The sequence below is a fragment of the Agelaius phoeniceus genome, chromosome 5 (assembly GCF_051311805.1).
Source record: "Agelaius phoeniceus isolate bAgePho1 chromosome 5, bAgePho1.hap1, whole genome shotgun sequence".
Lineage (NCBI taxonomy): Eukaryota > Metazoa > Chordata > Aves > Passeriformes > Icteridae > Agelaius > Agelaius phoeniceus.
This window is the reverse complement of record NC_135269.1, coordinates 44,341,976-44,365,309: the sequence shown is the minus strand read 5'-3', so window position 1 is coordinate 44,365,309 and position 23,334 is coordinate 44,341,976. Positions and strand designations below refer to the sequence as shown.

General features: G+C 38.9%; 1 protein-coding gene across 1 annotated transcript in view; it reads right to left on the bottom strand.

The window, feature by feature from the left end:
- The window catches only part of ADAMTS20 (ADAM metallopeptidase with thrombospondin type 1 motif 20), an 88,615-nt gene extending 67,670 nt beyond the window's left edge, over positions 1-20,945 (bottom strand). The window contains exons 1-4 of the mRNA XM_054631368.2: positions 20,716-20,945; positions 20,057-20,403; positions 8,564-8,726; positions 5,202-5,461 (exon numbers count right to left, since the gene is read on the bottom strand). Coding sequence (XP_054487343.2) covers positions 5,202-5,461; positions 8,564-8,726; positions 20,057-20,403; positions 20,716-20,806 — 861 coding nt within the window. The 5' untranslated portion in view covers positions 20,807-20,945. The remainder of the gene's footprint in view (positions 1-5,201; positions 5,462-8,563; positions 8,727-20,056; positions 20,404-20,715) is intronic.
- Between the last annotated feature and the right edge of the window lie 2,389 nt (positions 20,946-23,334).

Here is a 23,334-nt window from a genome sequence, read left to right as displayed (position 1 = left end):
ATGAAAACCTACTCCTAAGCACCACATCTGCACATCTTTTACTTACCTCCAGGGATGGTGACTCCCCTGCTTCCCAGGGCAGCCTGTTACAATGCTTCACAACCCTCTCCATCACAGAATTTTTTCTACACCTTCTGGTGCAGCTTGAAACCATTTTCTCTGGTCCTTCACTTGTTATTTGGGAGACAAAACTGTTCCCCAACTCACTACAATCTCCTGACAGGTAGCTGTACACAGTGGTAAGGTTCCCCTGAGCCTAATTTTTTCCAGGTTAAATGCTTCCAGCTCCCTCAGCCACTCCTCATATGACTTGTGCTCCAGACCCTCCATCAGCCTTGTTGCCTTTCTCTGGCCGTGCTCCAGCACCTCAATGTCTTGGAGTGAAGGGCCCAGAACTGGACACAGCACTCAAGGTGCAGCCTCACCAGTGCTGAGCACAAGGAAACAATCACTGCCTTGGTGCTGCTGGCCACACTATTTCTCATACAAGACAGGATGCCATTGGCCTTCTTGGCTACCTGGGCACATTAACATCTCTGTATTAGTTGGTCAACCTCAAGATGTAGTGAGGTATCATTATGACATTTCCTATACAGGCATCCTGGAGATGCAATTAAAGGGCAGTCACAACTAAAGAATAGCTGGCTTTTATACCCCCACAGATACCCATATGTCAAGATAAATAAGAAGGCCAGTTCGGAGAATTTATATGAATGATACTTTGAAAATAATTGTTTCCAGCTATACATATTTATTGGTGAATAAACAAATACCCACTTTCATTTTAACCATGCCAAATGCACAAGATCATGGGGTTTTATATACACAGAAGAAACATAATAAGGTATATCCTTGGCTTGTGCCAAGAAAAATATGCCTTGTGCTGGCCTTCTAGATTTTACTGGATAAGAGATAAAAAGCACTAAACATTCCTGTAGCTTTAATACTAATGCAATGATCTGAATGAGAAAGGGGAAAAATACACTACTGAGGTTCAAAGGAACAGATACAAGGAACAATATATTCACCCCTAAAGTTTGAATGTAACTATATTCATTGCCTTTCAGATGGTAGCAATACAAATTAAATTATTAAGCTATAAACTATTTAGGTCTACTGCCTATTTTCAAATGATGACTATAGGCAAAATCAGTATGCCAAATATGCTTAAAGGCATCAATGTTTACCCAGTGTGTTCTGAAAAGATGAACTGTTAACTATTGTATAGTATGAACTGCGAAGTATAAAAACAGTCTTTAAATTCACCCCATGTATATTAAGATAAAATAATTTGTCTGGTTTTAATGATGGGACACATTGGTGCACACACTCTTCCCATATAGGAAATGCTTCATGATCATTGCTGATTATGATTGCAAAAAAAAAGGATCAACAAGACTCTAACTAGAAAAATTTTTTACTGTTAAGACCTACTAATCACTGCCTCCTATTACATATGTCAGTAAAAGATGGTAACCCTAAAACTTTACCAAAGTTTTTGTCTTAATGAAAATCAAAAGCATCAGCTTTTAACACCATTTTATAATAGTACTGTTTTACCATGATACAACACCCCTTTATGGCTGCAAGTTAAATGATTTAAATTGACGTTGTCTCAATCCTGTCCTTGAATGCATGGCTCTCCCCTCCCATGCTCTGACTTCAGCATTCCCATGACTAGGCCATCAGAGCTGGCCATTGCAGCCCTACCACAGGTGGTTTTATATCTCATGACTTCTTTTCAAAAAGGCAAGATTACAAAGTTTTTCCTGCAAGCAGACTAAGAACAGACCTAGTAGAGTTTTTTTTCACTACCAAACAAACTATATAAGCAGTACAGTACTTAAAAGGATGTCAATAATCAGGTTATTGATTCAGAAAATGAGGACAGTACCTCAAAATGTTTAATGGAACCAAATTTCAGGTGGTTTTGAATTTTACAGTAAACTTCAGTGTTTTAATAAATTATCTCAGTTGCTAAGATCAAGCCTTCATGTCTGGGGCTCTGAACTTTCAGAACATAGTGTAAGTCCTCCAGTTACTAAATCTACTCAGGCAGTGCCTACTGCCTGCTCTGCTGATACAATACTTGGAGGAACAAGAAGAAACTGTGCAAATTAAGCAATTAAAGTATTCTTATTGTTTTATTTATTGTTTCACATTAAAGAATGCCACTCTTTGTGTTGAAATACAATAAAATTTTTCACAAAATCCTATGGCAAAGGTACTCCTTCTATCTTGAAGTACATATTTCAATCAGAAGGAGTAAATATTTCCAAGATTTAACGTAAGTAATGTGAGTACTCACATTGCCAACATTTATGCAGTTTTAAAGAAATGAGATGACTTGCATGCTGAGAGCTAAGCCTTTTCAGGTTGAATTGGATGAGTGACAAGACATTTAAAACCCTAAAAATATTTAGCAGTATATTTCAGTTCTTATTTTCCACTCATAAAACAGCAGCAAGTTTACTTTTGGTGGCTTTGTTGATGCTAAAAAAAGCCCCAAAGAAAATAAAAGAAAAATGGGTGAGGATTTCAAAGATTCTTCTGGGAGCTAGATGTCTAAGTTTCATTAAATTTAATGTGATTTATATGCTTAAAGTTTTTAGGTTTCTTTAATATCCAAGCCAGAACCAAATAACCTTAAAAGTTTCAGAATTATTACAAGAGTAAAGTATAATGCTTGCTTCAATTAAAATGCCAGCAACCTGACAATTTCCCATAACAGAAGTTGCTTGACCAGATACAAGTACCAGTAAAATTTAATAACCGAAGCTATCTGTATAATGGCAGAAAGGATAAAATTTAAAAGTTTCATTTCTTTCCTTTAAGGCTATCAAATAAGACTAAAAATGGTTCCATTTCAAACACTAAGAGGCTGTGGGTCAAGAAATCACCCACTAGCATACTGATAAATTCTAAAGCAGATTACATAGCAAAGAAAGGTAGTCACTTGTTTTCCTATCCTTCACATTTTTTTTACTAGTTTACAGAAAAATAACTGTTATGGATAAGAAGTGATAGAAGGCTGTATATTCATTCACATTATTTGTGTGACTAATATCTGTGTCAGGAGAGGGTTGGATTAGATGACTTCCACTTGTTCTGTGATTCCAAGCCATTGCTGAAAATGCTTGGAAGGAAGCAAAAGGAGAAGGGATACAAGTTAGGAGTTGTATTTTGTGGGGGAAATGGAGGCAGCAGAAGGGAGAGTGCACCGAATTAACTGAACTGTAAAGAAAATCTTTTAAAAATAAGAACTGAATTTATACTTTTGATATCTGCATTTATAAAAGCTCAACATTACTAGAAATAACATCTTAAGAAATTTTTGTTTCAAGATCACTGTCTTCTGCATATATATATATATATATATTTATGTGGAATAGAGCTGCCAACAGATGCAAGCAATAGATCATACCACCTACAGAGGTATTCAGAGATATTAAACTCACATTAAAGATGTAGTGACCTATTGAAGGCTATTACCCTAAAGCCAGCAATAAGTGAAAAACCCTAGTTTTACAGTACAGATAGGAAAGCACAAGAAAGAAATGACAAGTTTTTTAGAAGAGAACTGGTATTCTTTCACTCATACAGTATATGTTAAATACTAGATCTTAAAAACAGTTCATGTATAGGCTATCTTTAATAGCAATTATACAATGCTTATCTTATTCACCTAAAAGTCCAATTGTGTAAGACAAATATGGCACTGTAAGGAATAGTACTTGAATGTACAACATCTACAGATGCAGGAATAATGATTTCTTCTTAAAAAAAACATCAGGAATTACCTATAATCACAACAAGGCCTCCTGAAAAAGATATAATAAATGTTCCATTTCATCTTATTGTAAAGTTATCTAAAAAACAGCTTCTATTTTAAAGTAACATCTTTACCACTTCACTTTGTTCCTTAGTAAACCTCTTTAATAAAGGAAGTAACTATAAAAAAATTGCATCTTAGGGATTAATTGTTTCAAAAGGAATTCCAAACTGAGTCTGTACTGTAAGAGTCAAAAGAACTTTCAGTATGGATTTTTTTTTGGTAATACATGAACTTTCATACCTTCACACCACTAAAAGTAGAAAAATTCAGAAGATCTACAATAATATATGCTAATCTCCCTTAAAACATTATTTTTCTTACAAACTAATTAAAAGAAACTCCTGTTCTAAATTTACTTACCTACATCATCTGTGTAGGTAAGTGGCAGCAGCTCTACTGTCATCAGCTGGAGATGTGGATATTAGAGTGAGCAGAATTCAGCTCACTTCTCTAAGTGCCTATTACCAGGCATCCCTTCACACACTATAGGTTATCAGAATGCACAACTGGCAGATACAAGACATGTTTTACAGGAGACTTGCATAGCTTGCTGAAGCAGCAGCTGAGGCCACATCAGATGTCCTACAACATCCTAAATGGCATGGGGCACTTCTATGAAGCAAGTTAATTAATCATGGTAAAACTACAGTGCTATTCTGTTCATCCAAAAGTACATGTCTGTAACTGGTCAAGTTAAAAGCCATCTAAAAGCAGATGTCTCTATAGACACTTATGTGATAGGTGCTTTAATTTGCTACCCCAAGCTAGATGTAGTTTCATATAAATTAAGCTTCCTGAATAGATGTAAGGACAGAAATCTAAGAATAATTACAATGCAGAATATGCATGCCTTTTCCTAACAGATGATTCAAGAGATGTCATGGTAAAACTTTTGATTTTAGAGCTTACTGTACTATATTCTAAATCATTTTTGGTTCAAGAAACAATTTAACACATAAAGTTCACAAATAAATTATACCAACTCAAAGTATGACCCATATTAATCTGAAGTTTCTTGAAAAATTGAAAAACTAGGATTACTATAACCAAGCTTTTTTTTTTCACAATGCCATTTAATATCTGTCTGCTGTAATTAATATGCATTTTTCACATCCTGAAGCTTAAGAATTCTTCTAAAGCAACAGAAAATCAGGAAATGGATCTCATAACTTCACGTACACATGGTACACTGCATTGAACTGAAAAGATCCATAATCTTAAATTTTGACCCATCTTTTTTATTTATGTTTATGTAAACTCTTTTTATTATACAGAATTTGATCAAACCAGAAGACAGGAAAGTTGCAGAAAAGAAAACAACAGAACAGAAATAATTAAAATTCCTAATGCTTAAGAACTTACTTACTATTGACATCAGTGTTAGTACATAGTGCTGTAAATTCTGCCCATGGTGACGAACCATTTTGGTGTCAGCTGTGACCATCACTTCTACATATCTTGGATAGGAAAGAAAACGTTTCTTCCTGGAATGTGGATTGCCACCATCCTCTACAGAGATGTTATTTAAAGCATACTCTAAACTGAGAGACTTCTGTAAAATGCTGCTCTTTTCATCTAAACTGCTGAAGGTTGGACGTAATAAAGTGCTCTTCTGCAACTCTTGCTCTGTAAAATAAAAAGATTTATTGTTGAATGCAGTTGCTAAATAGTACAAAGGCAAAAGGCTGCCCAAAATAGAAAAACTTGTATTTATGATCTAATTTCCGAGAGAAACTGTGGAAGCATTAAAAAAAAAAACAAAAACACAGAAGACTGTAATAGGAACATCAAATCAGATGTCTTGTATATTTTTATATAGTTCTATCATAAATGGATTATTTCTTACAAATTAGTTAAGAGACAGCAATACTACACAATTCCTAGAAAGCAGTATAATCCAAACAGGAAGGCTGGAACGAGATAAGCACTACAGCTTACTCAGTAAAACAAAGGACACAAGTTAGTTAAACAAAACACATTTTTACACACAAACTTTTGGCACCAGCAGAACAAATAAAATCAAACTACTTCCAACTCCTGAATTCAAGTCTTTACTGACTTTCAAATTTACATAACATTATATTTAAAGAAATATGGAGTTTAACTTCATAAGCAAGTACATACCAAAAGCCTTAAGTGACCTCTGACAGTTTTGTAAATATTCATTGTGTAGAATCAGGCTCTAGGAAATACACAATCTACTTAGATATCTTCAAACTAAGTACAGTAATACTTCCAATTACACTGTGTAGTCCAGCCAACAAATGCTTCTGATGTCTGATACAGAAAAACAATGCCTTTACCAGAGTCATCTTAGCTCACATGAAAAATACCCAACAGAGAAGCATATCTGAATTCTCACTACCCTCTAGCACTTCAGCAGCTAACTGGGCACTCCAGCCCCTTCAGAAGAAACCTCCACTGTCTTTCTGGAAACTCGATTTCCCTCTTAAGAAGTAGCCAAAGGCTATGTCTCCTAATCATTTTATTCTAATGACTTAGTGACTACAGCACTGACCCAAGAGTTCAGAGACCACACTTCTGTCACCCTCAACTTGAGAGTGACATTTAAATCTAAACACTCCATTGTTCAAGGGAAGAGCCCTCATGTCTAAACTTTAAGGTATTTTTGAGAGATCCATAGTTTGTCTTCCTTAAAGTTAGGGTACAATATGGCAAGAAAGAAAAACAGTAGAGACAACAGCAATTACTTTATTGAGTAATTGTTTAAAAATCAATCGCAAAATAAAGCTATACTAATCGTGAAGCCATTAGCACTAACAATGAGGGGAGAAAGCAGGGACTGGCTCTGAAAAGGAACTAGTTCAAGAGTATCCATATATACTCTTATGTGTTTAGACTAAGTTGGATGCACTGAAGAGAATTGGCTGAAGCAATTTCATATACACAATTTTTACTAGGTCACAGAAAGCGTCTGAGATTCCAGAGTACTGGCAAAATGGGAAATAATACTCATATTTAAAGGGAGAGTTTAAAGATTATCTAAATTTATGGATCAAACAAATCAAGAACAAATCAAATTAATTTTGTTTACCAACACCAGAAATCAACAAGTGGATAAGTAATAGCTATAAGACTTATCCAAAACCTATTCTGGCAAACTCTGATGAGCTTCCACATCTAAAGGAAACAGAACTTATGGACTGAGGAGATGCAATAAATATCCTATTCTGAACTGAGTAAGGCATATATCAGGGTTGCAAAAAATTTCTTCATTGGCAAACTAGTTTTAGAAGAAAACAGTACAAAGTGGAGAAAAGATTTGTTAGACAATTTTAGAATTACCATGGCCCAATTTCAAACTAAAAATATGTATTGACTGGTATGTTCCTCCATATCGTCTGTCAAGGTTCCCTTACTAGAGAAAGAGAAACTTTCATGATTCCAAGTAGTGATATAAGTTGTTCCTCTGTGAAGAAAATATATGAATAACCAAGCAAGACTAGCATAAAAGGAGACACATCATTTTTAGAACAGAAACATAAAAACACAAAGCTGTTCTTAATAAACATTTCTGCAGCTTCACTGCCCCCAAACTGACAGTAAGCCCTAGCTCACAATCTTTTATAATTGTTCCAAAAAATGAAAAGGGAGAAAATGACTATGTTCTTAATGCTTGAAACCTTTTTGTCACACTAGCTTGTTTAGATTAAAGAAAAAAAAAGACACAAAACAAACTGAAAGACCTCTAATTTGGTTCAGTACATATTATTTATCATTTAATAAAAAAAGGCATAGGAATAAGAACATTTGCTTGAAGTAATGGTTATTTTCTGGCCTTAGTATCAATGGGAAAGCAAAATTCTCAAAAGAATGTTTTCGACTATAAAATATGTTATAAAAATTTTCCAAAATTAATAACACTAATCACCCAAGCTTTTTTTTTATCTTTATGTTTTTAACCATCTACATAGATATTCCTCAAGAAGAGTTCCAGTCAGAGTTCCCTGTTCAGCCCAGGAACTGATCAGGGAGCTGATCTTCCCTGCTGGCTCAGCTTTCAGCACATAGGGATGGCGTTCCCCTGCACCTGCAAAATTTCTTTCTTAAATTATGCCCACCCTTCCTGTTCCCCTTTGTTATTAAGGACTGTTTCCCAAGGGACACCTTGAACCAGTGCCCTGAACAGGCCAAAGGCAGTGGTTCTGTTGACACCCTTCCTTTAACCTTAAATAATACTAAATATTATGAATATGTAGCGTAAATAAATCATTAAAATACCCACAAGGACAAACATTTACAATAATGGGTAAGATTAGATTGTATTAAATTAATGAGTAATATTAGATACTTCCATTATTAAGGAAGACAGAAGTCATGTATTATCTGCTAGAATTGCAGTAAGTTCATTATCTTTTATTATCTGCTAGAATTGCAGTTAGTTCCTTATCTTTTGTGAATATAAGCAACAGCTCCTGTGGATCTATTCTTTCAATGTTTACACATGGGACAATGTAGGGCAAAGCAAACCCCCACCAGAGTTCTTGCAACATCATGGGTTTTTTTTATATATACATTCTGTCCTACTTTTGAATTTGCCACTGTCACAAAACAAAAGGAAAAGCTGACAAGCTTATGTGAAAGAAATGTGTAGGTTCTAATGGCAATGTGGAGAAAAATTATTTATGAAATAAAATCTTCCTTTTTTTTTCTTTAGAACAACTGACATTTGAAAAAGGCACAATGGAATTTAAAGTATGACTCTACCTGAAACTTCACAAGGTTTATAGGATTTCTGATACTCTTTTTTAAGTTCATCATGCCTGTATATAAGATGTGGTTTGTTATGTTCATCTTCATCTTCACCTCCATCCGCTTTCATCAGAGGTTCTAAAATGTATTCACCATCGTGTGCCTTGAAGGTGCCCATCTGAAAGCAACAGAAGTAATTTAATTATTTTCCACTGAAAATACTGATGTAAAAATAATTCTCATTGAAATAAAAGCTATTTATGATAACATTTTGATGTTAATGATCATAGACATGCATGTGAGACAGGAGAAACTCCAATAAAACCTGGAAGGTAAGGCAAGAGAAGTTTGCTTTCAGGGACTTGTCCCACCAGAATAACTCAGATTACCTCACATATTAACAGTGTATTAAAGGTAATTACAATAAGAGTTATGAAACAAAGGAGATCACAAAAATACAGAGAAACAAGGTATAACCAAGCAGGACCAGTTGGGAGCTGTGCAAAGGAGAGCAGAGGCCATCAAGAAATTCAGAATTTGACTACTGTCCAAATTCTGGACTGATTTGTTGCTTTCTGTCCTTAACATAATTTACATAGTATTCTACTTCTAAAATTGCATTTCCCCCATAGATTAGAAACAGTGTTAACATGGTATTATTTTTGAAGATTTTAAACTGGAGCACCAGAAAGTCAAAATTGACACCATTTAAGTTTTTTTTATCCTTGATTCCCCCAAAACACTCCCCATCCCTGACCACCGTAGACACACATGGTTAACTATGTAATGGGAGCCACAGTAACTTGATTACTAACAAAAGCACTGGCACATACACAAAGAAAAAAATTAAGCTCCTTTCCCCCAGCCCCCTGCCCCATAATCCTCTCAATTATGAAATCCTAAAGCAGACTCTGTTCTTTCTCACTGCACTTCTAACCGAATTCATAATTTCTTATGGCTTAAGTACTCCACCTCAGGAGACTACGAGGAGGAGGAAAGAATTTCATCAAATTATTTTCAAACTTTTTAGCAACTTCCTCACTTCAGCCAATTAAACACATCAAGTGAGTAGGTACACTGCATCCTGATAGATATTTTGCCACTAAAGCATAAGATTGACCAAAAAGACAGAAGCAACAACATACATAATACGGTTTAAGAAATTAAATGTTCATGTCAGCCTTGAAACTCAGGGTTATAGAGAGAGTGGCAGAGCAGGATAAATGAGAACAGAATCAAGAATAGGGCTTTTTCAAACAACCTGCTAAGTCTTCTAACCTACTAACTGCTGCAGACTACTTTAGTGTCCAGGGTATTGTACTGGAATTATAATTTCCCCTTGAATTTGGGATCCTTCTAAGCAGTTATCAGCTGTCGATCTGTAAGAGTCTGTTAGTCTGACACATGGCTGAAGCCCATCTGCAATCTTGTCTGATATATAACATTATTAGAGATAATGTCAACGCATTGTGGATGAATCCTCTGCACCAGCTTTGTTGCAGAATGAAAAAAGAAATCTAAATAGTATTTTCATTTCAAGACTGTTTAAATCTAACTCACAGAAGCACTTTTCCCCCTCAGTTTCATTTAAATTCTTTGCAAGTAGTCTTCATGCTGGATCCTTTGTACATACAGTTTAGCCTTCTCACATGCAGTGTTTCCAGGGCATGTAATTTGTAGAGGACAGCAGATCGAGTGTACCAAGAACAGCCTGGAAAGGCCTTCAGGAAAAGAGACATGCCACAGCTTGTCAGTTAGTCTTAAAGTACAGCCTTTTAGGTTTGCAATGACAGGGACAGACAAGAGCCTGTCACTCAGGGACAAAGCATCAATTCCTGTTAAGATTCATGTTTTATTACATATATTATTATAAAGTCCCAGTTAGCAAAATGTCATAAATCTGACCCTATACTATTTGTCAACACTCACATGCTAATTAATTATTTTCTCCTGATATACCAAAACCCATATTACTACATAATAAATATTTAAAGTATGTTCTTCCAGATTTAAGCAAGAACTTTATTTTCCACATACATTTTACTTCCCTCCTATTCTTTCAAACAGGTGGAGCAGATAATCTGGGTTTGTTTCCTCAAGAGCTTTTCCAACAAACAGACAAGGAATGGTTTCAGTTACAACACAGAGATTATAAGAACAATACCCCAGAACTAACAAGGAAAGAGATCATACTACATTCTAAACTAAACTTCCAGAATATCAGACTTCCACTGGAAAAGACAACTGCAACAAGGCTATATTATTTTTCTATGATTACATTCTAAAAATAAAGATTAAAAAAAAAAAAAAGTAAAACTCCCAAACACAAGACATACGTTTTTGACCAAGTCTCCTCACTTCATAACTTCACAACAACAGACCACAAATTTACAGGCCAAAAAGAGAGACAGCTGGATGGGCAGAATCCTCCATTATTATTCCTGGCCTCAAAATTATTCCTAGCTTTTTTTCACGTCAAAAGATTAACATAAGACAGTACAATTGTGTCCTTAAGACTAGAGAGTCCACCTTTACAGATACTTGGGACAACCATTTTAGAAAAATGGACTCAAGCTGTCAAGCTTCCTTTTGCTCACTCTTCGGCCCACTGATTCTCAGACAGTATCCCAGGATCAACGGCCTGTTCAGAAATGGAAAAAAATAGCTGAGCAAAAATCTATAATGCAAAAAGCTTTCATTCTTTCTACAATGAACTCTCTCCTCTTCAACAATGTATGGGTAAAGAAGCAATTACTACCACTGAGTAGTTATGAAGACCTCCTATCTGTAGTCTATGACAAATTTTTGCACATCACTGAACACACTATGTTGTATGGGAAAAAGAGCAAAACTTAAGAGATCAAGCAGTGCTCTATCTTAAGAAAGGTATTTGATATTTGTCATTCAAAGCCAAAGAAGACATTGAACTTGTAGCCACCGATTCCAATCCTCCAAATCTGCCATGAAACTACACGGTTTGCTCCTCATTTTCCTAACACATGCATCTACAAAAATTCAGTCACCAGTTACACTGCCTGTTTACAGTCCTCCAGCCAGGAAAGTGATACTTCATGTGGCTACAGATTCTGCTGATACAAATGGAACTATTGCTGCATCTGGGACACACAAGGAAAAGAGCCGTGAGATCCAAATGAAGAATACTTTTGGTAAAATGAAATAAAGAAAAGTCACTTAGATGTACAGAGGTAGGTTGCTGAAACAGGAGCACAAGCATTTGCAGGAAATTAAATCAGAAATGAACTGGATTTATTTATCATCTACAGATGCCTCTCAAATCATCTAACATGAAAGCTGCCTGAATCATTCTATTTCTGTTCTTCAGATAAAGAGATAAAAGTACATTTAAAAGATCTCTTCAGTAGAAGTAGAGTACAAAATTGAAAACAGCCTCTTGCACATCATAAATAAGTGGTCCAAAGGAGTGCTACCCAGAACTATGCATACGCATAGATTTGAGAAAATTTATGAGAAAGCCCACATGAGAATGATAATTTATATTTTGGATTTAAAATATTATGGATGATCTAGACACTTAAGATTAAATCAAGGTTCAGGGGATCAACACAGCTACTCACTATATGGTATGACTTAGTGGTTTAAAGTGGCTTAAAACTGTATAGTCTCAACCAATATTAACTCTATTGCAAGAGTTATAGAAGTAAATATTGCAAAATTATGGTTAAAGAATGTACCAGGCCCATATACTAATTACATCTTTGTTTATAAAGTTTTCAGAACACATGGAAAACATAAGGGATATATAGCAGATTTCAGAAATGAGGAATTTGTATGTCCAACAGCACAATTGGAATTGTTTCATAAAAACACTAAAAGGACAATTGAAGCTCTGGAAAACTTGACTCTAGACTGGTAGACTCCCTCCCAGGTAAGCTCCACTCCTGTGCTCAAGTACATCTCATGCTCTTAAAGTATGGCTTCTTAACTCACTTAAAAATCTGTAAGTAGTTTATAGCAAGAGCACTTTAACAGTCAAAGTAATGTACAAAATCCCTTCCTTTTATACTATTCTCTTCCCCTCTACTTTCCCTCCTCTTTTGATTATTCAAATCTCTTGAATCATATAAGAATCCCTCCCCCTTTTTCTTCCTGCTTTGCTGTTACAATATTTTATGATGAAAGACTTAAGAAACATTGACTAATTAAAGAAAAAAGTATTACAGTGATCATAGTACACTGTCAACATTTGGCAAAAGTATTTCTGCTAGAAAATAATTCAGCTAGAAACACAATTAAGAGATAGCAGTTCAAGCTAATGTATTAAAATCAGAGCTAACATAATTGAAATAAGAAAATAGTAATAAAATCATAATTTTTTATTTCTTCCTTCACCAGGGAAGAAATATCTAGCAACAAATGCTTTCTGGTAGGAAACATTTTAGAAGTGATTGAAAGCAACATTATGTTTGAAGTTCTTAGAGAATAAAATTCTAGAAATTTGTTACAGGTGTCTAACTACATCTTACAAATTCTGTGATGTGAAGATTGCATGAGCTGACTATAATCACACCACTAAAAGAATTGATGGGGCATTCACCTATGGTTGGAAGTGTCCTGGTCTGCAAAGACACCTGAGATTAAATTTCTTAATTCCAGATTGAAACTTAAGTTCCATGTAAGTGCTTAAAGGGATTTTACCTATTTGTATGTTTAGACCATGCCTTACCAATAAACATATGATAACCATGAGTTTCTAAATAAAATTTGTAGCCAAAACAGAGGGGCTAAACAGCAAAAAACTTGAGAGAATGTTAAAAAACAATCTCAAAGCCACTTGGAAAGAGCATTGGTTCATGGAAACAAACAAGATTCAGTGGAGTGGAAGGAAGAGAGAAGGGCCATTTATTTATTTATTTTTATCTTTATATAGAATTCACAGTGAACAAGCTAGACAAGCCAACTAAAAATATGCATAAGTTTTTTTAATAGATATATACATGGAGATTCTATTACAGAAAAGCAGTTATACAATGCCTGTTGACATTGGCAAAACAAAATGTATAAATACATACAGGGGATTTTCTTGCTTGTTTGGGGGTTACTTTGGGAGGGAGTAAGTTGTTAGCTTTTATTTTTTAGTTTTAGGGGATTTAGTTTTAACACCTCAACTATCATCAAGCTAAGTATTCTGACAGAACACAGACCTAGAGGATCCATACACTTTATCTTGAAGGAAACTCCACCATATCATCTCGCCTGTCTCAGAAAACATCAAGCAAATTTACATTTGCAACTTATCTCTGTTTAAAGAGAACTTCCTAGTTTGATGTTTTTAAATAGATGCAGAACCACCTTTTTATCTCACTGGGAGATGAATAGCTCCATACAGTCCTTTTGACTCATAAGCACCATCACAGGCAGTTATCACTCAAGAGCACACAAGCTATGGTTAGATTTTCACCTTAGTCAGCCACACAGTAAGCTACCTTGAGTACTTCTGTAAATATGTGCATTCCCAGAAGATATTAACTGCTCTCAGTGTCTGGCTTTGCTATCTTTACCTTGCCATTTTCTACATGAGGGTACGTCTGAAACAGAATGAGAATTGAGACTACTGCAGATACACTATCTCATATGGGAAGCCTATCTATTCCCCAAGAGTACAAAGTTTCCTGAGATCCATGACAGCTAAATGTTGACTGCCACCTGGGACTGGAAGCATTAACTTCAGACAAAAAAAGAAAACCCACACACAACCCCTCCCCCCCACCTATTTACACACCAGTAATTTAGCTTAGTGACAGCAAAGGGCCATATGTTGTGTACTCTGCCCTTCCCTGACACAGAAACTTCTGTGTACTTCCTCAAAGTTTAATGAACATATGTTTGTGTATATATATAAACAGATAAAAGTAAATCAAAGTTCCTCTGGCTGCCCAGAGCATACCAGCAAATTCACCTGGGTCACATAGATCCAAACAATAAAAGCAGCAGTTGAGAACAAGCTGCAGCCATCAAAACAATTTATTTGGCAACATATGGGCAAAGAATGTGCCCAAGCAGTAACCAATGAAAGGCCACTAGACACAGGACATGGGCAGAAGGCAGCCCAGTGATGGCTCAGCACCCTTGACATAAAACATTACATAGGCACATCCTCTCTGTTGAGAGGACAATTCCTGCACAATTTTGCTGATGAACAAGTAGACACATACTCAGGTCCTACTGCTTTAGATAAAAGATTTTCTGTGACAGACCTTCAGCTGCACAATCTGCAACTCCACATATCTTCTCAGTTTATAACTGCAATTACCACCTGTATTTGCTGATCTGTGCTGTGTGCTGTGTGATGTGTGAAGGTATATCACCTGTGGAAGTATTGCCAGGAAAAGTTGAGATGCAAAAAGCCTGAGAAAAACATACTGGAGAAGATTCAGGGTTTTTAAAACAGCTGTAGAGGGGACCTAAATTGTCTCACTAGTCAAAAAGAAAGAATATTTTATCTTAAACTTGCAAAGTAAAACCTGTTACTTAAAACCCCTTTGTGCTGATCAGAGACAGAGCAAATGCTCAGGATTATAATGGAAGCACTGAAACTCTTTCTGTTTTGCAAATCCAGAGCCAGAGTCTCACCTTATATACATGTATGACACAGGAAACCAGAACTACCATGTGGAAGTCTTCAGATCACCCAGCCAGTAGTAATAAGACTTTGTTTGCTCAAGCAAGAATCAATTGCCTTGAGCTGACATTTTAATAGGATTGTTTTCCTAGCTTATGATGGAATCAGTATATTAAGATAAAAAAACTATGAAATCCAGTATGTGCCTTATGGATATTCATAACATTATAAATGTAACCCAAATATGAAAACCATCCTGCCTTCCAGATTTAGAAAGTATCTTTTTTGAAGTGACAGCTTAGAAGTTAAAGCATTAAATTACCTCAAGGTAAGCATATTTTCTAGTTACAAGTGTTAAAGTTTCTTGGAAAAAACAACTTAGTTTCACTCACTGAGGTTGTTAATACTAAGGAGCACAAAACCAGGGAGCAAATATCTGGCGTTTGTCCCCTGCACTAGATCTGCACAAGAAACTGGATGCTGGCTATGCTAGCAGTAGCTTCTAGCAAGTTTTTGGGCTTTGGACTGTTGGACTTTTTAACCAATTAAAAATCACAGTTTTTTAAGACAAATTCCAAGACTGCTTACTTTTCCCTAAAAGGAGCCATTTACCAATCCATAGCAGCAGACAGAGTTGTTTTCAAAACCTCTGAGAAAGGTGATTCGCTGACCTGGATTAATAAAAATTAAACACAACCTCCTGTCCTGAGGATTGTCAAGACCCACACTTAGGTTCATACTCCTGCCCTTCTTCAGACTAAAGTAAGTCTGATGTGCAGTAAGGGAGCATTACCAAAGGGCTCCCTCGAGCTGCTGAGGAAGAAACTTGTCACACTCCAAAGCTACATTAGAACAAAGTGGTCCTGCCTTCCTGGACTGCAGGCAAATCCACACAAGAACAGATTCATGTGTACTTTTCTACTCCTAACTACTGCCAGCCAGTGAGCATGTGAAATTGCTCTACACACGAGAGACCAGACACCCAAAAGAATGTATTTTTTCCTTCTTTCTTACCTTTTCATCTCTCACAGTAGTCACATAAAACACCTTTGGCACTTAAGCATTTTTCTAGCTCACAAAAACTGATTTTAACTGTTCTCAGCATCAGCCAACACCATCCTAACCCCTGATAAAAAAATACCAGGTTTCTCAACAGCCTAAAGAAACTGTTTCTGTAGCATTCATTCAGGATGATGGAAAAAAAAAAAAAAACAACCAAAAAAGTTCCTTTCTTTAGATGGGTCCTGCTGGGAATTGAAGGTGCATTCTAGTTAAAATAAGGGAGCTATCATCATTTATAAGACACTTCATTCACTGGTATTAGCTCGTATTTTCATTAAGCTCATAAGTCACATGTTCTCAAAAGTGAAATTATTTTTAACTATTTGGGGATTTACCTCTTTGATTTTGCTGTCTGCCTAACCTTTGAAAGGTATATTTAGTCTACATACATGCAGGGACATCCTCAGCAGATCCCATTCCCTGTTTGTAGGAAGCTATAATTGACTAAGGCAATAAAAGCAAAACATATGGAACTTCAGAAAATAAAGTGAAATAAAGCATGAAATCTCAAAAATTACTCTAAAGATGCAAGAAATATGCCTGTATGTGATCAGATGTTCAGCTAGGCACCCAGGCCATCACTCCAAATGACCTTCTGCCTTTGATGGATCCCAAAGTTCCCTAATTATACACTCCCTCCTTGCAATTACTACAGACTCCCTGCTGACCTTCTAACCCCCCTGTGCCATTTGCACCCCTGAACCCAGGGCATGCTCTGAAATGTAACACAACAAAACTGCATACAGGGTGTCAGGAGCCATTAAGCAATGTTCCATGGGTACTCTGGGTTGTAGGTGCTCTTAGCAAATGCAGGAAAAGGCTTAACAGAGGGTGAAATGGCTAATCAGGGTGGAGGAGGACAACCACTCAACCTGAGAATGCAAAAAAAGGAAAGAAAGAAGGAACTTGAGGAGAAATGAAGCTGTGAATGAATGCAGTCAGACCTTGGGGATAGACGCCTACAGGATAAAGTGAACACAAGTTTCTTGTCTCACTTCACATGACTCAGGCACATATCCTGAGCAATTTTTAAAATTCCATTGTTACACTTCCTGTACCTTTATAACTAAGTACAAGTCATTTTCTCCTCCCTAGCTTTTCCAGCACTGGTGAAATATAAGCAGTTCTCTTATATATGCAAAGCTGGAAGATAGTTCAAAGCAGTATCATAACTTCCATACACTAAGCTCAAGTTCAGTGATCCTACAAAGAGAAAGGACTTTACCTAAAATAAATATAATGCAAGGCTACTGAGTCACTAGCCTGGTTTCTACCCTCTTGCTCCCAATAAATAGTATCTTACCTCAGCAGCAGTCAGACTATAAATGTTTGGATGCACTCATGAAGCATGGCACTGCTCATTAAAAGAGCAATAGCTGACTAATGTATTTTTTCAGGTACATTTGTTGAATGCACAAACCCATGAAATTTTAAAAGCTTTGAGGATAAAACATCTTTTTACTAATTTTTGAGGGTACTCCCATTTAGGAATAGGGAATGCATTGAGGGAGGACAAGATCTCACAGGATAATTCCACCTGGTCTGTAGTTCCCTCTTTTCACATTCATTCTTCCCTAAACTCCAAAAAAGTTTTCTCCTTTGGCAGTTGCACAAGGCAGAAAACATTTGCTTTGAATCCATGAGGATGAGGAAAAACATTAGCTTGAAGTTTCTGAGTCAGGTTGGAGGACACTCTGTGCAGTTACAGGCAACCAGCTGGCTGCGACCACCACACAATCCCTCCCTGGAAAACTATAGGCATAACCCACAGAAGTGCAACAGCATCCATGGAGGCTCTGCTTCCTCTTCTGAAAACCTCCACCACTGAGAGGAAAGCAGACACAAGCCTGGCTATGCTACATACCTTCCAAGGTTGCATCTGCCTGGGCAGAAAGTGAAATGAGAGGTGAAAGTCCTGAGAGCAGCGAGACAGAGAGGTCTTTGCTGGTGGCTCAGACAGGCACTCTGTGAGCCAGGCAATGACTGAGGACATGAAGTGCAGCTGGAAACTGCAGTGACAAGTTCACAAGGCTCATCTAGGAGAGACAAAGGTCTAATATAAAGGCACTCAGGGATTTCTGACCATACACATACATGATGATACTGTAATGTATCAGTAAGGAGGAGAGGAAAGAGAAATAAGAAGTGAGACATTCAGCTTGTTGCAGGCAAGAAGATGATGTGATGAAGAAATTGAGAACTGACAAATAAGGTATTTGAGACACCTTTTAGCAGCAGTAAGTACAGGTTTTGATGAAAAGTTATTTTTAATGTACGTGGTTCCTTTAAGTAATGCAAAGCAACAGTTTACAGGAATAGAATTCAAACAGGCAACAAAGGTTGTTGAAAGTAGAAATTCTTAGAACTTCTTGTATTTTTCTGTATAAAGTATGCTACCATTCTCAATGACATGACATTTGAGCATCTATTAAAACATGAATCATGAAAGAAATAAACCAAAACCAACCATACGTGTGATACCTCATCTTTCCCTCTCTTAGTAAACATACTACTCCCTCTCTTAGTAAACATATTAAGATATTTTGTATAGTTTTGAATTGGGATTTGGACAACATAGTCAAGAACCAAGGACAGTTATTTGTAAAGCAAGATATATAGATAAAACTTAGGATGAATACAGAATTACTGTTTTCAAATGCTTGCTTCTACACTAATTTCCAAGGACTATCCAAAATCCACACACCTCAACCCAAAGACAAGATGGTACACATGCAAATTTCCAAGAAGCACAAGAAAGAGGTGTTTCTTTCAAATAGCAGTTATTTCTGGTTCTCTCTTCTATCCTGTGTATCACCCTCTATTAATACACATCACACAGTCCTCAATACATCCAACCAATTGCATTCTGTTTTTTGTAGGCTACTAGAAAGAGCCTAGTATATGAAGTTGGATTTTTCTTGAGGTCCCAAAAATAAGTCTTGCACCTTTAGTTTCCTGAGTGATCACAAAAAAAAAAATGGAACACCAACTTCAATTCACAGTAATATTTACAATGCTATATTTCTACAGTGTTCCTGTCAAACAACATGTCCTTGGCATTTCAATAAGTAGTGATTTGATAAAGCACAGGGTACCAGTCTTCATGTTTCTAGGCGCAAAACTATAAAATTTAACAACACAGTACAACTGTTTTCAAAGACAGTTGTGTGATACTATTTCTCCCTTTTCACCTTGGAAGACACAATAAATGCTATCAAGGGATAAGTACAGAATGTGTATCATTGCAGTTTTGATTTGTCTACTCAATACAATTTTTAAGAAGGGTTTCACAGACACACTTCCACTGAAGTTAGGAAATTTCCTATTCCCTTTTAGCAGAAATGTGTTTAGAGAGCACTGCTGCACACTTATTAGGATACAACATACCTTTACAGCATTGTTGAAAGCTGAGGAAGAAACTGATCAACACCAGCTCTTCTTTCACCATCTCAACTACCATTACTCCTCACCCACAACCACAATATCTGTGTTAAGCTACAAACACATAACTGATGCAACTGACAGCATCATTTTATCGAGACAATAGCTTACTGTGTTTCTAAGGCATGCTTTTTCCCTCCATTATAATGCTCTTGGTGTCAGGAGTTACATCAACCAACTACATTACTGGCCAGCAAGAGATCCTTTGAAAGCGGCATTTGTATATCCCACCAGAGAAGTATCATCATGACTGCACACTGCTGATGCCAAGACATTTCATGACCAACTACTTGGAATGATGCCCAAGAATTTCCAGCTTAGCTCTCCAGCAAAGGCATCCCACTACATTTCTTCCAGGGAGGAGAATATGAATGGAGACAGGAAGCAGTGACCAACATGCTTACCAAACCACCACAGATGCTGAAGACAGCCATGTGCGTTTCCTGGGCATTGACATGCCCGCGGTAGAAACAGTGGCGCAAATCAGGGGACGGCTGCTTCTGCGGGGCCCCGACGTGCACCACCGTGTACTGAGCAGCAAGGAAGCCTGCATCAGCACTCAGGTTCAGCTGGAAGACCTGCCCGTATGCTCTGAGCTGGTAATGTGTTCGAAAAGCAGCGGGCTCCAGCGGTGCCTCCAAGCTCCTCTTCCTCCTTCTGAAGTGATGCGTGTGCGGGAAAACTTCTCCAAACTCATTCACTCGGACAGGTGTGATGATTTCATAAGAGGAGAGCTGCTTCACCAAGGTCTCTGTAACACAAGGCAAGAGGCTCAGCCTGACGCCGCAGCACAGCAGCAATGCCCCGCCGGCATCCGCACGGCTGCTGGCACGGCACTCGTGGCGCCAGCCCGGGGTCCGGTGACAGCCGGGGGCGGGGGGCTGCCGCCGGTACGCCCGGTGAGACCCGCGGCCGCCCGGCCCCACCACTCGCCGCCGCCGGGAGCCAGCGCTGCCTCCTCCCGCCCGCCCGCCGGGGAGCGGCGGCTGCCCCGGAGGGCACGGCTCCCGCCGCAGGGCCAGGACCCCCGGGCCGGTCGCCGCCTTTGCTGCCGCTCGCTTACCTTGCCCGGGGTGGAAGCGGACTCCCCACGACGCGGTGACGAGCAGGGAGAGGGGGCACAGCAGAGCCGCCAGCCGCCTCGCCCCCCGCATGGCTCGCTCCGCGGCGGCCGTGCCCGCAGCGCCCCCGGGCCGCCGCCGCCTCAGCGCCCGCCGGCCGCCCGGGCCGGCTCCGCTACGCGCCGCTCCTCCATGCGCCCCGCGCCCCTCCTCGTGTCCCGCCGCCTCCGCGGCCCCGCACACGCCCGCGGGAAGCCGCCCCGCGCCCGCGCTCCCTCTCCTCCCGCCCCTCGCCTCCGCTCCCCCAGCTCGCTCTCCGCCGCCGGGGTGGGCGAGGGCGGCCCTTCCCTTCCCGTCCCTGCCTCCGCCTCCCGTGCCGCTGCCCCCGCGGCCGGCGGGGCGGCGCGGAGCGGAGATGCCCGCTACTCTCAGGCGGGGCCATCCCGCACCTCAGGCAGACGCGGGCCCGGCCCGCCCCCGGGACACGGGCCGCCCAGGGGCGGAGGGCAGCTCCCCTCCGCGGCCTGGGCAGGGGCGGCCCCGGGGTTTCGGCCCCGTCCCGCCGCCTCCCGCCCCGGCTGCAGGCGGCGTTACCGCACGCGAGAGGTGTCGCTCCAGTCAAAATACGGGATTGTGAGCAGCCTGGCAACGCCGCATTCCCACCGGGAACGGCAGAGGCCGTGCCGTGAGATCCAGCGGTGTGTGTCCCACAGATTCAGTATCAACCGCAGCCCCCGCCGATCACCTGCCCCTGCGCTCAGCTCTGGGGGAAGCCGCTTCCCCAGGCTGCTTCGAAGGAAGGGGATGTCCAGAGGCAGAGACTGACACCACGGTGTCGAGGGACAGGAATTGTTCTGGCTCCGCGTCCCCTGCTTCGGTTGTTCTGTCTGGGTGAAGTCTTCATAAAGCTGCTTGTCCTAGATTCAGGGAGCCCAGCATCCCTCACATGGAGTGTGTGGATTATCTTTTTCCTGAAATTAGGGAATGGGCCAATCAGGCCTTGAGTGAAGCTGTGTAGTACGGAAACAGCCTTCACTGCTAGAATAAAATCATATATCCCTTGTCAAGAGATTGTAGAATTGTCAAGAGATTTGTAGGATTGTAGAAGGAGTACCTGGATTGTTCCAATGTATATTCGCATCCAGAATCATCTTGAGAATATTGAGTCTTGTTGTGAGTACCATATTTTTTCTTGAATACTCAGAAGATGGAAGCTCTCAGATGGCTATTAAGCTGTTTTCTCTATGTGGGGTCACCGATAAGCACAGTTACATGAAAGGAAAAAAAAATTTGAAATCTGAAGAGTTCTGCAAAGTGAAAGCAAACAAAAAGCTTCTGTCTCCAAGTACCATGATAGCAAAGAAATCCAACAAGAAGCAAGAATTGCAAAGTATTTCTTTTAAACTGCATACACCAGAGAAGACTGATCATGATCGGTAAACAGAACTCCAGCTCTGAGAACTGGGTATGAGAAAGGAGGTGGGATGAGAGAAGTCCATTCTGTCCACCATGGAAGCATGAAGATACAGGATTCATTTCAGTACCCCAAGATGTCCTGTTGCAGAGCACACATGGGCAAAGTAGAGTAGAACAAAAGTAGAGCAAAGTTAAGGATGAGTGCTTTGATTTTATTGGCATAAAATGTACACACAATAGTAAGACACTAAATTGAGAGGAGCAATTGTTGTACATGCCTCTGATTTCTTCAGCAAATTAGAATTTTCTCATTTCATGGATCTTACTCATTGAAGCAGTTATCAGAGTGCTTCTTCTTCCCAGTCAACTTAAATGGTTTTCAGTGATGAAGCAAATAGGCAATACTTCATTAAATGGAAGCAAATACCTACTGATTCAGATGTGACGTTTCACTTGTTCATGATTTTCAAAATTATTTTTTGTAAAAATAAACAGAAGCACTAAGCACCAGGAAAATCAAAAGTCCAGTGATCCCAATTAAAGCACAAAGCTTTGTTGTAGACCACTTCAAAGCAAATAGAAGATGACTCAATTTTTTAACAATGTATGTATTTTTAGTGTTTTAGGAAAGACATTTGCTTCAAATGCAGATATTTTAAAAACAATAAAATTACTTCTCCTAAATCTCCTAAATTTGTTGTGTTTAAATTTCCCTGTATTCTATGTGAGAATGGAACCCCAGCTCTTCTACGGTAAACAGTGAAGGTCTATCTCTCTCTGAAGATTGATTGTTTAGAACAATTTAAAATTGACAACCTTCATTTAGATGGACAGATGTTCCAGTAGCTCCTCTCAGTGCCATGGACAAAACTCAGTGGCAGCTAAGGCACTTTATTTTTCCAAATTTTCAACTGAAACAAAAAGTAAATTTCCGAACATGAATCCCGCGATTCAGGCAATGTGAGGCCTCACTTGAACACTTCTTTATACTTAGCAGCCATTATTCCTTCAAAAACTACTGAAGCCCTACAGGTGTCAGGCACAAGTCTGATTTTCAAATGCAAGATGGGTTAGCTGTGTGGGAGCAAAGGACAATAGGGCAGGGGATTAAGGCAGTTCTAGCAGTGTTCATGTTACCTGAATGGCTTTGGGCAATAAGCTGCAGTCATTCATTTGACCTCCACTCATACGGCATCACTTTGAAT